This window comes from Physella acuta, unplaced genomic scaffold (genome assembly GCF_028476545.2).
Source record: "Physella acuta isolate Inbredline_101_S28 unplaced genomic scaffold, ASM2847654v3 ptg000832l, whole genome shotgun sequence".
NCBI classification, from domain to species: Eukaryota; Metazoa; Mollusca; class Gastropoda; family Physidae; genus Physella; species Physella acuta.
This window is the reverse complement of record NW_026732350.1, coordinates 205351-220461: the sequence shown is the minus strand read 5'-3', so window position 1 is coordinate 220461 and position 15111 is coordinate 205351. Positions and strand designations below refer to the sequence as shown.

The 15111-nt window shown below is 39.3% G+C and overlaps 1 protein-coding gene across 1 annotated transcript in view; it reads right to left on the bottom strand.

The window, feature by feature from the left end:
- LOC131951850 (sortilin-related receptor) overlaps positions 1 to 2191 on the bottom strand; it is a 31468-nt gene extending 29277 nt beyond the window's left edge. The window contains exon 1 of the mRNA XM_059314252.1: positions 1798 to 2191. Within this exon, the coding sequence (XP_059170235.1) occupies positions 1798 to 2058 (261 nt within the window). The 5' untranslated portion in view covers positions 2059 to 2191. The remainder of the gene's footprint in view (positions 1 to 1797) is intronic.
- Positions 2192 to 15111: the final 12920 nt, after the last annotated feature.

Here is a 15111-nt window from a genome sequence, read left to right as displayed (position 1 = left end):
ATGTACGCCTGTGAGGGGTGGGGGGGGGGGGGGGTGGTGAAATAGCGAGGGTAACAAAAGAGAAGATGGCTAGATGACATCTGGGACTGGACCGGATCATCTTTTGCAAATTCACTGAGGGCACAGAGTTTCTTTCAGGCATCATTTCGGAGGAGAGAGAGGGGGGGCTCTGCCCCCAGAACAAAATGGAATTTATATACAAAACATACTTTTACCAATGTCCACCCTTCCCCTGAAATTTAAGTCCCCACCCCTGAAAATTTCAAGTACGCCCACCAAAAAATCAATTATTTATATTTAATTATATTACATTTTCGATGAATAATAACAATATTTGTGATCATGTGTGTCTAATTAGATGTACTAGTCACAGCTTTACTTATTTCCAAGTGTTATTCAATTTGATGGATGCTAGATTGAAAAAAAACTAGACTTTTGAACATAATTTCTGCATTTTAGACCATGGTATGGCTAACCCAATTGATCATTATCAGTATTTTTAGCTGTCCTAAACAATGTAATCATTGGTCTAACAATACAAAATCAGTATACAGTTTAATTTTCGCGTAAATAGCCATATTTCGTGATAAATGATTTTATTTTTCAATAAATGTACATGGGGCCGTTCATTGCTAGCGTCCCATTTATGGGACGTTTTTAAAAAAATCGATATTTAAAAAAGTATTGATTTTTTTAAAAAATCCATAGTCATTCCTTCATTCAGTGCCCAAAAGCTAAACCATATCAAAAAATTATAAAAATTTGAGACCTTGGGATAATATGGGTTAAAATAACACCTATTTTTTATATTTGTTAACTTAATAATCTACTCAAATCGATTCCATAACAAATAAATTTAAACAGATTTAACAAATATTTTAGTTTTAATTTTTTGTTTTGAGGGAAGGTAAAATATGTAAATTTAATGTCTGTAAAGAAATTAAAATTAATTTTCTCTACAATATAAACAACTGTCTAATTATTTGTAAGCAACATAGTCACACCTAGATCTACACTTAACTTGCATTGCCCTAACTCAGGCTTTCAAGCTAAGGGTTGACTTTATTTATTATTAAGAATCTCCAAATTTTAAATGTAACTTATTTAGCCTATAAGCATTTTTTCAAAGAGTAAGAGCTAAATGTTGTGTTCACAGAATATGAAATTGAAATGTATGTGTCTAGTATTCTATAGTAATAGTATTGTTTGCGAGCCTAAATTAATCTCAGATTTAGTGGGAAAACCTATAGTTAGTAATACCAAAAAAGTAAAAATAATCTATAGTATATATTATCATAATATATACTATAGATTATGGTATATTGATAGTGAAGAGTACAAGTCTAATCTGTATAGGCCTATGCCGTCCTTTCCCTATTGTTCGGGTAAAATTGCAGTAAAAAATTTAAAAAAACAGAAAAACAATGACTTACACTTTTAGGCCTACACACCATAATTTATTTGGTGCAAGTCATTTTTGTATAGGTCTAGAGTGTTTTAAAAATTTGGATCGATTAATCATGGTATGGTAAAAATAAATAGAATCTACCATTTTGCTAATAATATTTTTTATTTCTAGCCTACTGATTTTAGTTAGTGTTTTAATCTGTTTTTGCTAATGATTGCTGCTAGAATTTCTGCTAAACATTGTTCTAGACAATTTTACAATTTTATCAATAATTTTTTTACTAGATCTAGATCTAATTGTTGCAAATCTGTTACTTATGCAAGTTTTTATTTCTGTATTCCTAAAAAAAACAGGCCAGAATTACTAAACTACATGTTCAAAAAACTTACCATCGTAACTATATTTTTTGGATCAACACCATCCTGATCATTAGCTGCACGTTTCAGCCTTGATGTTGGTTTGGAACCGGACAAATGATCATACTTTGAGATGTCAATTATTTTATATCCATTCCCTAGCTTTTCACTGATGGCTTCAAGGGTTGAAGAAGGAAGAGTTCTTGTTTCACTTCTGTCATCTGTTGCTTCTGTAACTAACACTAACAACAACAGAAACAAAGCAGCACTCCTAACATTTAAAAAGACCTGCATTCCGCTAAAGTGCTGTTTACACTTGAAGTAATGGGGAAAATGTTAACGAAAACATCAAATCTATTTCTAGCTTAATAAACAACTTCCTAGTTCCTTAGCTTGTTTGCTAAGTAACATCGGCTACCATTACTTTTGTAGTAAGAAATCACTAAATATCCGGTTCAAGAAAAATAGAACGGAAGGTACAAATCTTTATGGTCCATTAGCACCTGCTAGCCTCGTAAAATATAATGCTTTAGTTTAGACAATACGTACTTTTCTAATATTAATGCCTTTGTAAAATTAAAAATAAATTAATTAAATGATCAATACATAGCAGTGTCTTCTTTTGACGAATAATCTCTTTAATATTCAGAAATTTAAAAAAAAAACAACTCACTTTATTTTTTCACGAGGTCATTTTGTAAATCGAATTTTGTCTCCCCCCCCCCTTCCGCATCGTCACACATCGTCGTTTAATATCAGACTCAGAGGCGTAGCGAGGGGGGGGGGGCGGGGGGGACATATGTCCCCGGGCGCCGACCTTAGGGGGGCGCCAAATTGAAAGTTTGAGGGGGGGGTGCAAATGAAATGTTCGAGGGGGTGCAAATCGAAAGTTTGAGGGGGGGGGGGTAAATGAAAAGTTCGAGGGGGGGGCGCAAATCGAAAGTTTGTCCCCGGGCGCCGGGAGGGGTCGCTACGCCTCTGATCAGACTCCCACCCTAACAATGACATTCCTACACAGAAGCTTGCCACCTCTCTAATTTTTTTTTTAAACAGTGAAATCAGTGTATGATATTGACTGAGCTCTGCATGCATTAGGCATAATGTTTCATTTTTCATTTTCTCGTATATACGAAGTATAAAGAAAATCCGTAATCGTGCAAAAAAAAAACAGATTTTTGCAAATCTCGACGTTTTACAGCTCCCTGAGTCGGAAAAACAATATTGTCTGTATGTCTGTGTGTGTGTGTGTGTGTGTATGTGTGTGTCTGTGTGTCTGTAAACACGATAACTTGATTACCGTTACAGCTAGGTTGATGAAATTTCGTATATAAGTATTATAGCAAATCGTAGATCCGTATCAACTTTTTAGCGATTTCCGATAACCGGAAGTGGAACTTTTTCTACTTTGAAATTTTCAAAAGCCTATAACTTGAGTACTATTTCAGATAAATAAATAAAATTTCACATGTAAGTAAAAGATCTAATTGTCTGTCTTCTGTTAAATTTTGAGTAATTTCCGTTGACTGGAAGTAGTATATTTTGCTGTTTCCGATTTCTCAATAAACGCATGTTAATTTGTAAAGTACAAATAATGTTGCGCACTATTATGCACATTTTATTTGGCGTTCACTTGAGGTGCAATTCTTTTTTTTTGTACTAGATTTTATTCTATTTTAAAAAGTTTAAGTATTTAAAATGGATTAAAAATCATGTCTATATCCCGAGTTGCCATCCCATGTTTTTTCATAAAAGAATATTCGAGAAAGTTTAGCGGAGATCACTCCCGGTTTATTTTCATTACAATGTAAAAAAAATTAATACAAGTTGTACGAATGCGAAATAGTCCCTGAACAGAGGTGTAGCGACCCTTCCCGGCGCCCGGGGACAAACTTTCGATTTGCACCCTCCCCTCGAACTTTTCATTTGCACCCCCACCCTCAAACTTTCGATTTGCACCCCCCCCCCTCGAACTTTTCATTTGCACCCCCCCCCCCCTAAGGTCGGGTTGGAAAAATAAATTAAAAGGTTGAGGGGGGTGCAAATCGAAAGTTTGAGGAGGGGTGCAAATGGAAATCTCAAGGGGGGGTGCAAATCAAAATCTTGAGGGGGGTGCAAATCGAAAAGTTTGTCCCCGGGCGCCGGGAAGGGTCGCTACGCCTCTGATTCGTGCCTACTAATCAGTTATCCTGAAAGTCGTCTCTATGTTGTTGGTTGCTCTAGCCAATCTTTGCATTGTTTTATGAAAGACTATAGCCGACAAAAGCATGGGTTTGCTACTATCCAGGAAGAAAAATTAGGCATACATTAGGGGACCAAATAATAAGGGTTAGAAACGAATTGGTGATCTTATAATTTGTTATTTATTATCTCCCAGGTTAGCATGAAAATGCAAACCAGGGGACACAACTTCAAATTCAATTTCACAAATCAGCGAGTCTATCCTCAATCAATGACGTCATTCTACTATATATATATATATATATATATATATATATATATATATATATATATATATATATATATATACATATGTAAGTATTTGTATATATTTGTTTATATATACATGTATATGTATATATATATGCTTATATATATATACATACACACACACACACACAAACATATATATATATATATATATATATATATATATATATATATATATATATATATATATATGTAACGAGTCTATTTGCTTGTAGTGCCAAATGTTAACGAGTGTATTTACTCATTCTACACAACATCGACCACAATATAGATACTCGAAGATGCAGGTTTACCATTGATCCTTTTATTACATGAATCAAAAGAAATGCTTCACAATAATAGAATGAATCAACTGACCCCCAACCGTCCTCACTAGTCTTCACATAACCGAATGCACATGTCTATCGTCCCTATTAACACAATACGTCTACAACGTTCAGTAACCAACTTGATACTGCCACACTTCTACTCAACACGTCTCTACAGTTCGGCTTTCCCTTCTCAACTGTCGCCTTCCTATATATCCCTCCTCGTATTCGTACTCGTACTCGTACTCGTATTCATACTCGATTCTAATCGTTGCATCAGAATATTAATTGCGCAGCTTCTGTCATACAATCCGATTAATAAACCATCTGCACTGTTACGTCAGCCTGTGAACTGCGCAGCGGCTTTGTCGTATCGCTTCCCAAGCTACGCCTTGGCTTTGTGATCGTTATCAGCCCAACATCTGCACTATTGCATCAGACTGTAATACGTTGTTAACCATAATATGGTAACTACCCTAGTTACATCCACCCCCGCCTTTTTTTGTGTGTTTTCAACCACAAACAACGCTTGGCAGGTGCACTCCTTCAATGTCAAAAGCACCGCCGTAAAAAAAAAAAAATTATTGTTCCACTCACTGTCAATGTCGTCACATTCGTAAAAGATTGACAGTTATCACTATTTCACATGTCAAATGTGTCTTCATCATATTCCTCAGACACAACGCAGTTCTAGAATTCACATCCACCTTTTTTCGTTTGGTGCCTTCACCAGTTCACTTTTATAACTTTTTGAACAGTCTGTTCTCATACCAGCGCGACCATGAAAGAATTGATGGTTGCTGACGAAAAATTTCGTATTCTTTCTGTTTCTCAAACTTCTCCGCGGACCACTTATCTGATGGTCTACTGTCTCTCTGCTTTTGGGAGAAACGGGATCCTCTTTGTTGCCGTTATCCTCCACATGTGTATCGCTGTTGTGCTGTTGATGGTGACATATTTCCGGGATGGGTATGAGAATTTCCGTTGTAGTTTCCGGTTCCCTAGTTGTCTTCGGTTTCTTTGTATGTAAATGCTCTTCTTGACTATGCCAATATTTCTTTAATTGAGCAATATTCGCCCACCGATCCGGTTTGATGTGATTGGTGGGTCTTATCTTAAAGGGGCCACCTGCTACTTTAGGCATCTCCACGACTTGCCATATCTCCTGTCCCCAGAGGTCGTGGATTTTGTTTCTGCCTAATGGGTGGCTACGCAGTAATACTTTGTCGTTCAGTTGGAGTGGCGGGTCTTTTGTCTGTACCCGCGGTTCTCTTCGCCGTGCTTCATGTTCTAGTCTTCCTTGTACTACCCTGTACATTTCTCTTATTCGTCTCATATGTTCATTCACATATTCCAGTGCGGTGTATGAGCCAGTCATACTTTCCTTTTTTCCTAGGAACAAGTCAAGAGGGAGTCGAGCCTCCCGTCCGAACAGTAACATGTGTGGCGAAAAGCCGGTTGTGGCATGGGGGGTGCAGTTGTATAGATATACCAACTCTGGGAGAAAATCAGGCCAACGTTTTTTCTGTTCAGGTTCTAGAGTACGCAGCAAATCATGCATGCTGCGGTTGAACCGCTCGCACTGTCCGTTTCCTTTCGGATTAAATGTGGTTGTTCTAGATTTGTTGATCCCGTAGTGGCTGCACAGTTGGTTAATTACTTCTGACTCGAAGGCCCTTCCTTGGTCAGAGTGTAATTGTCTTGGTATGCCATATTTGATGAACCAATGTTCTATTAAGACCTTTGCCACTGTTTTGGCCGTCTGATCTCGTGTGGGCACCGCAACAGTCCATTTGGTGAATACATCAGTCATTACCAACACATGTTCCGTCCCATCCGATGATTGCTCCAACGACGTAAAGTCCATAGCCACAATCTCTAGTGGTTTTGTCGCCAGTAAGTGTCCTGGTGGCTGTCTTATTTTAACAACTGGCATTTTCGCATGCTGACACCTCACACAAGCCTCACAATGGCGTTTGACCTCCATCTCCATATTGGGCCAGTAACACCGCCGTCGTAATATTTTGTGCGTCCTGTCCTGACCCTGGTGTCCTGCCCTGTCATGTGCCAACTTTAGCACTTCTTCTCGTAATTGTCCAGGCACCACCACCTGGTGTATTGTCCCATCAATTTGGTCATGAATTCTCCGCATGAGAACACCATCCTTTATACTGAGACGGTCCCACTGACTCAGTAGTTTCTTTGTTTCTCGACCAAACTGTTCTCTTTCCCTTCTTCTTGGGAATTTTTGTTCCTGGACGTATTTCAATAGCGGCTGTAAGCCACTATCCGTTCTCTGGGCATCTCTTATCTCTTTGTGATTAAGGCAGTTAAAATCACTGATGTCCATATGACGGGGCTCTGTGGATATGTGCTCCACCACAGTCTGCCCGTTTTGCATCACTTGCACCCCGTGAGGGATATCTGTTGACGCTCTGACCTCACATATTCCTGTCAGCGTTTCTTCCTCATCGCCCGGTCTCTCGTAAGGATTCCTTGATAAGGCGTCCGCATTGCCATTGGACCGCCCCGGGCGATATTTTATCTCCAGGTCAAAGAGTGCCAATTCTGCTGCCCATCGCTGTTCGATGGATCCCAACTTTGCTGTCTGTAGGTGACTGATGGGGTTATTGTCAGTGTATACCACACATTTAGCACCTAATAAATAGTCCCTGAATTTTTCAGTCACAGCCCATTTTAATGTCAAAAGTTCTAGTTTCATGGCGCTGTAATTTGTCATGTTCTTCTCTGATCCCTTCAGAGCTCGACTGGCATACGCAATAACCCTGAAACCTTGCTTTTGTTGTTGTGATAGTACAGCTCCCAGACCTTTAGAGCTGGCGTCAATTTCTAGCCGAAATGGTTTGTCAAAGTCTGCGTATCCTAATATCGGCGCCTCTGTCAAAGCCTTTTTCAGTAGCTTAAACGATTTCAGGCATTCCTCAGTCCATAATTCACCTATCAGTTGTGTTTTGCCTTTCTTTTTCTCCTTACTGTGTTTCTTTGTCATTTTGTTTACCAAGTCATGCAACGGTGCGGCAATTTTTGCAAAACCAGGTACAAATTTTCTATAATAGGAAGCAAAGCCCAAGAATGATCTGACCTCTACTGTAGTTGTTGGCTGTTTCCATTCTTTAACAGCTGCAATTTTATCTGGGTCAGTGGCGATGCCATCCGACGAAATCACATAACCCAAAAAACGTACCAATTTCAGACCGAAGCCGCATTTGTCTGGGTTCAGCTTTACTCCTATCTCTCTAAGACGGAGAAACACTTGTTCTAATCTTTCTAGATGGTCCTCCCAAGTTTTTGAGTAAACTAGTATATCATCCAAGTACACCAACATTATTTGAAATAGAAAGTCACTCATAGCACTCTGCATTACTCGCTGGAATGTAGCAGGCGCATTAGTTAGACCAAACGGCATACGGGTCCACTCGTACAGTCCCAGTGGAGAAATAAATGCAGTCTTATGTTGATCGTTGGGGTGCATGGCCACTTGGTGGTAGCCACTAGCCAAATCCAAGGTAGAAAAAAATCTTGCTCCCCCCAACGCATCAAGACATTCATCAATCCGGGGCAAGGGGAATGCATCCCTTCTTGTGATATTGTTCAATTTCCGGTAATCACAACACAGTCTTATCTCCCCTGACTTCTTTTTTACCACTACTATCGGTGCCGCATACTGGCTTGTGCTGGTTGTAATAATTCCCTTTTTTAGTAGATCGTTCAGGTGTGCTTTCACCGCAGAGTAGTGACTTGGTGGTAATCTTCGATAAGGTTGCGCCACAGGCTTGTCTTGTAGTAAGGGTATGTGGTGTTTTATTACTTCCGTGTACCCCAAATCACCCTCGTACGAGGCAAATATATCCCTGTACTTATTCAGTAATTCATTTAATTTTGGGTCCTCGGTTTCCGGGAATGTATATGATCGGCCATCCTCTTTCTTCACCTCGGCCGTCACATTGACCGACCTAATTGTTACTTCATTACTGCTGGTATTGATCAGTTCGATGCACCGTGCCGACCTTTGTACCTCGACGTTCTGTGGTACTCCTACCAGAGTGTTAGGCGGTATAAAAATTTCCTCATCCAATACATTTGCCACTAATCCTTGAACCAGTCCATTTTCCGCAGATGTGTATGTCCTCAGTAACACGACGCCTGCCCTCAGTGCGGCGCCACATGGTTCTATCATCACATCACCATTCACACTTCTATCACCAATTTGTAATGTGATTGCCTTGACCGTGTTTGCCGGGACTGATGTCCTTCCTCTGGTCTTGGCAAACCTGGCCAACTTTGATCCCCGACTTGGTGTGGGCGATCCGACAATATTTGTAAGAAATTCTGGCAACTGGCCAAGGATATTCATGCCCAACAGGCAAGGTATATTTGACACATTTGTCTCTAGGTTGTGTTTCGTAACGAACACCCCAACCTGCTTCAACTTATGTCCTGCCACCACGACATCCGCCAGAAAATAACCACAGTATGGAATGGTTAGTCCATTAGCTGCCGTCAGGCGCATGCATGTGTCAGACCTTAAACTATGGTCTTTTCCTTTCATCCACTTGGTGTAAAATTGTTCCGTAATTGTCGTCACCTGGGAGCCTGTATCCACAATTGCCTTCACCGCGATGTCCCCGATCGTAATCATCATTTCGGGACAGACTCCCATCATTTTGTTTCTTGGGCCATAACCTCGCCCCTCTGTAGCCTGACCCTGCCTTACAGAAGGCGATCGTTTCCCCTGACAGTACCGTGCCATATGTCCGGGTTGTGAGCAGGACAGGCAGATTGGTCTACCGTCAGCTGTCCACTGGAGTGATGGCTTGGCAGGTCGCGGCCGTCTAACCTGTCTATGTTTTGTCCCGTTTTTGTCCTGATTCTCTGCTGTTGGCCTGCTTTCTAACCTCTCCAATCGTTGGTCAACCTTATCCAGGTGGGCCAACAGTTGAGCCATCATGGTTTCCATCGTGCCGGTCCCTGTGGGTGGGGATTGTTTCTGTTCCGGCACAGAGACTTTGTCTACCGAACAGTTCGATTGGTCCTCATCCTCGGACCTGCGGATCGCTGAGTTCCTGACCTGAAGGAAGGTCAACTGTGGGTCTTTGTAGACCTCTTCTTTCAACTCTCTCCTTAAGATCGGGGTTGCTAGCCCCTCGATGAAATGGTCCCTCAGTAGGCGCACATCAATGTCAGGTGTTTTGCCCTTTACCAAATCAAAGGCCCTGTTCATTCGGTGTGAATACTCCATCACACTCTCCGCCATTCTCTGCTTTAAGCCTACGAACCCCGATAGCAGTTGCGATCCCGACCGTCTCTCCCCAAAGGTCTCCATAATTAGATCCAGCACCTTATCTGGATCTGATTGGATGGTTTTATCGTGGCATTTGGCCTCTGCCCTAACCGTCTCTCCTATACTGCCCATCAGCAGTCTTAATCTTTCCTCTGGTGACATGTATCTCGAGGCCCAGGCCGCTTTGACCTCTTCACTGAACCTGTTGGTTAAAGTTGGATCACCGTCCCCGTAAAATTTGTTAATGTGGGACTCTCTGGGCAGGACCACAATATGGGTCTGCTTCTCGTCCAGAGTAGACATTCTAATTTTTATTCCTTGAGTAAAAAAAAAAGACCTTTCCTACCGTGTATGTATGAATAATTTTCCTCGTTCCTCAATTTTCACTGTTCCTGAATGTCCGAATTCACACACACGAAACACAGTTATGAACTGGATCTAGGTTGATAGTGGGTGCCTAAAGCGGCTGGTCTAGTTGAATCATCCTGCTCGACAACGCCAAATGTAACGAGTCTATTTGCTTGTAGTGCCAAATGTTAACGAGTGTATTTACTCATTCTACACAACATCGACCACAATATAGATACTCGAAGATGCAGGTTTACCATTGATCCTTTTATTACATGAATCAAAAGAAATGCTTCACAATAATAGAATGAATCAACTGACCCCCAACCGTCCTCACTAGTCTTCACATAACCGAATGCACATGTCTATCGTCCCTATTAACACAATACGTCTACAACGTTCAGTAACCAACTTGATACTGCCACACTTCTACTCAACACGTCTCTACAGTTCGGCTTTCCCTTCTCAACTGTCGCCTTCCTATATATCCCTCCTCGTATTCGTACTCGTACTCGTACTCGTATTCATACTCGATTCTAATCGTTGCATCAGAATATTAATTGCGCAGCTTCTGTCATACAATCCGATTAATAAACCATCTGCACTGTTACGTCAGCCTGTGAACTGCGCAGCGGCTTTGTCGTATCGCTTCCCAAGCTACGCCTTGGCTTTGTGATCGTTATCAGCCCAACATCTGCACTATTGCATCAGACTGTAATACGTTGTTAACCATAATATGGTAACTACCCTAGTTACATATATATATATATATATATATATATACATATATATATATATACATATATACATATATATATATATATACATATATATATATATACATATATATATATATATATATATATATGTTACGATCATCTGGCAACTCAAGGTGCTAAGATGCTTAAAACATCAAATACAAAATTAAAAGATGCGGATGTGGGTCACATTGTTCGCATCCGTGTTCCAGATGTTGACAGAGGTCGCGGTGATCCCCGAAGCGTGATTGCAGTTGTCATGAGCGTCGAGGGCGGTTTCTACAAATTAGAAACGGAACATGGTGTTCTAAAACAACTATATGCTAGAAGTGAGTTTTCAATTCTTCACGAACAACTGCTCTTATTGTCGTCAGTTGGCACTGAGGAAAAATCACTACGAACCATCGCATCTTCACAATCATTGACTGGGTGCCAAGGCTACACTCGCTTCAATTGCACAACCAAGTGCACAACAAATCGGTGCAAGTGTAAAAATAACAAGCTACTATGTAATTCTAAATGCCATAAAAGCTCAACTTGTTGCAATAAATGATAATATTGATTAATTGAGACTATAGTACAATAAAAATTTTGAACGTTTCTGTCATTTAATTAATAATCAATAAAAACTTAATTTCATGATCCTTACGGCATAAAAATAAAACCAAAATCTGCTCATGATCTTCTAATTCGGACTTTGGCCGGTCGTCCCTAGCCAGATGATCTAATTAAGACTTTGGCGGGTCCACCATGGCCAGTCCGCGGATTGGCCGGCCAAAGGCCGAAATCAAGCAAAGTTTCGGCCAATCCGTGCATTTGTCGACTTCGGGCTTTGACCGTAACATATATATATATATTTTCAAAAATTAGAGGCCCTTCTTTTCCATATATAAAATTATGTATGTATATATATATATATATATATATATATATATATATATATATATATATATATATATATATATATATATATATATATATATATATATATATATATATATACATAATTTTATATATGGAAAAGAAGGGCCTCTAATTTTTGAAAATTTACTCTAGTTTTTCCCAGCTGTTTCCCAGCACAGGTTTTACAACACGCAAGCTGGCCCCATTCAGTTTTCGAAGTGAAAAACACGCTGTTTCCGATTTCTCTAAAAATGCATATGAATTTATAAAGTACTAATATTCCACACTATTATACACACATTGCTGTTCACTTGGTGCGCAATGCCCTTTTTTACGAGGTTCTATTCTATTTCTAATAAACCGGGAGTGATCTCCCCTAAACTTTCTCGAATATTCTTATATAACTTGGAATATTGACATGATTTTAAATTACTTAAACTTTTAAAAATAGAATAGAATCTCATAGAAAAAAGAATTGAGCACCAAGCGAACGTCAAAACAAAATGTGCATAATAGTGCACAATATTATTAATATTTTATAAATTTACATGCGTTTTTTGAGAAATCGGAAATAGCGTAAATTAGTACTTCCGGTCAACGGAAATTACTCAAAATTTAACAGAAGGTAGAGAATTAGATCTTTTACTTACATGTTAAATTTCATTTATCTATCTGAAATAGTACTCAAGTTATAGGTTTTTGAAAAATTCAATGTAGAAAAAGTACCCTTTCCGGTTATTTGAAATCGCTCAAAACTTGAACACGATCTACGATTTTGATAAAATACTTATATATGAAATTTCATCTACCTAGCTGTAACGGTACTCAAGTTATCGTGTTTACACACACACACACACACACACACACACACACACACACACACACACACACACACACACACACACACACACACACACACACACACACACACACACACACACACACACACACACACACACACACACACACACACACACACACACACACACACACACACACACACACACACACACACACACACACACACACACACACACACACACACACACACACACACACACACACACACACACACACACACACACACACACACACACACACACACACACACACACACACACACACACACACACACACACACACACACACACACACACACACACACACACACACACACACACACACACACACACACACACACACACACACACACACAGACATACGGACAAGATTGCAAAATTATTTTTTTCCGTATCAGTGAGGTGTAAAACGTCGAGATTTGTAAAAATCTCGAATTTTTTTTGCACGATTACAAGACTTTCTCTATACTTCGTATATACGAGAAAGTAAAAAGTTCAAGTAATTAAAAATAGATTAAAAAGCATGTCTATATCTCGAGTTTTTATACCCCGAAGTGTAATATAAGAATATTCTAGAAAGTATAAGTGGAGATCACTCCCGCTTTATTTAACTTCATATTATTAATTATGAATTGATTCAATTTATGGCTACATTATTAATTTTGTATGCTTTACTTAAATAAACATTTAAGAGAAGAAATTGTTTTTAATGTGCTTAATACAAACGTATCATGGTAAAAATAACAATCACAACGATAACATCGGCAGATTAAAAATATAATTTTTTAAAGCGTAAGTTGTCTTAAAACTGGCTAATTTAGTTTTAAAAATGATCAAAATGGAGCCAGCACTTTACTTGGAGACATTCCTCCAGAATATTTTTATTTTAATACACAACTCTCGAAATATGCCTCTCTGACTATTTAAATGAATTTTATTGACCCCAATTTGTTTCGTCCCCATTTGTTTTGTCTGTCTGTGTGTCCGACCGTCTGCCTGTCAGTGAGTCAGTGAGTCAGTGAGTCAGTGAGTCAGTGAGTCAGTCAGTCAGTGAGTCAGTGAGTCAGTGAGTCAGTGAGTGAGTCAATGAGTCAGTGAGTCAGTGAGTCAGTGAGTCAGTGAGTCAGTCAGTCAGTCTGTCTGTCTGTCTGTCTGTCTGTCTGTCTGTCTGTCTGTCTGTCTGTCTGTCTGTCTGTCTGTCTGTCTGTCTGTCTGTCTGTCTGTCTGTCTGTCTGTCTGTCTGTCTGTCTGTCTGTCTGTCTGTCTGTCTGTCTGTCTGTCTGTCTGTCTGTCTGTCTGTCTGTCTGTCTGTCTGTCTTTGGTGTGTTTGTGTGATGCGGCAAATCCTGTAACTCAATTTTGAATGCAGTGATTCCGTTCTAACAAAAAATCTTCGTCAAAACATACTTTTAAATGCATTGGAAATAAAACAAAAATAACAAACTTCCTTTCTTTATCGATAGGTTTGGTCGCTCAGGAGGTATCGCTAACATATTTTAACGACACAAAGGCCGATAGAGAGAGTGGTGTTTGTGTGAGACCTGGACACAGAGGCTGAAAGAGTGAATTATATTTATTGGTTAATCAAGCCTGATCTGATCTGACTGCTGGGATATTTGTGGGGACAACTAGACATATCGGGCCATTTTATCGATTGCTTTGTTCTTCTCAAGACAGGGATTGATTCCTGCTCACGTCCAATGTTGGAATAAAACCAACAATTTATCCACATCCAATGTTGAAATAAAACCACCAATTTATCCAACAAACTAAGTACATGGCTCATAGAAATTTAAACCTTATTAAATTGTAAATCAGCAGACATTTTACAGTTTAATTGTTGGAATTTTTTTTTTTTTTTGTTTAAGGATATTATCTTGTGACTTGAGACAACTTGATTTCATTACTCTCTTGATCTCAATTTATTTGATTTACATTTGGTTTTTTAGACAGTCTAACCACAATACGAATAACTCAACAAAATTAAGTAAAAAACATCCACTATTATCATTACACCATCGATAAGCATGATTTATTAAAACAATAATTTAACCTATATAAACAGCTTACTAAACACAGATTATTATTTTAAGAGAAACTCTAAGTTGTTGCTTGTGATCACTAGAATGGGAAAACTCAAAGTTTGGCTGTTTGAGTGGGAGAAGAGTTTCTGGTACACCTTAACCTTTTGAACCTCGCCACCACAGAGGTCACAGGTCAACCTAGATCAGTGTACTTATGGCCCGTCTAGATCAGTGTACTTATGGCCCGTCTAGATAAGTGTACTTTTGGCCCGCCTAGATCAGTGTACTTTTGGCCCGCCTAGATCAGTGTACTTTTGGCCCGCCTAGATCAGTGTACTTTTGGCCCGCCTAGATCAG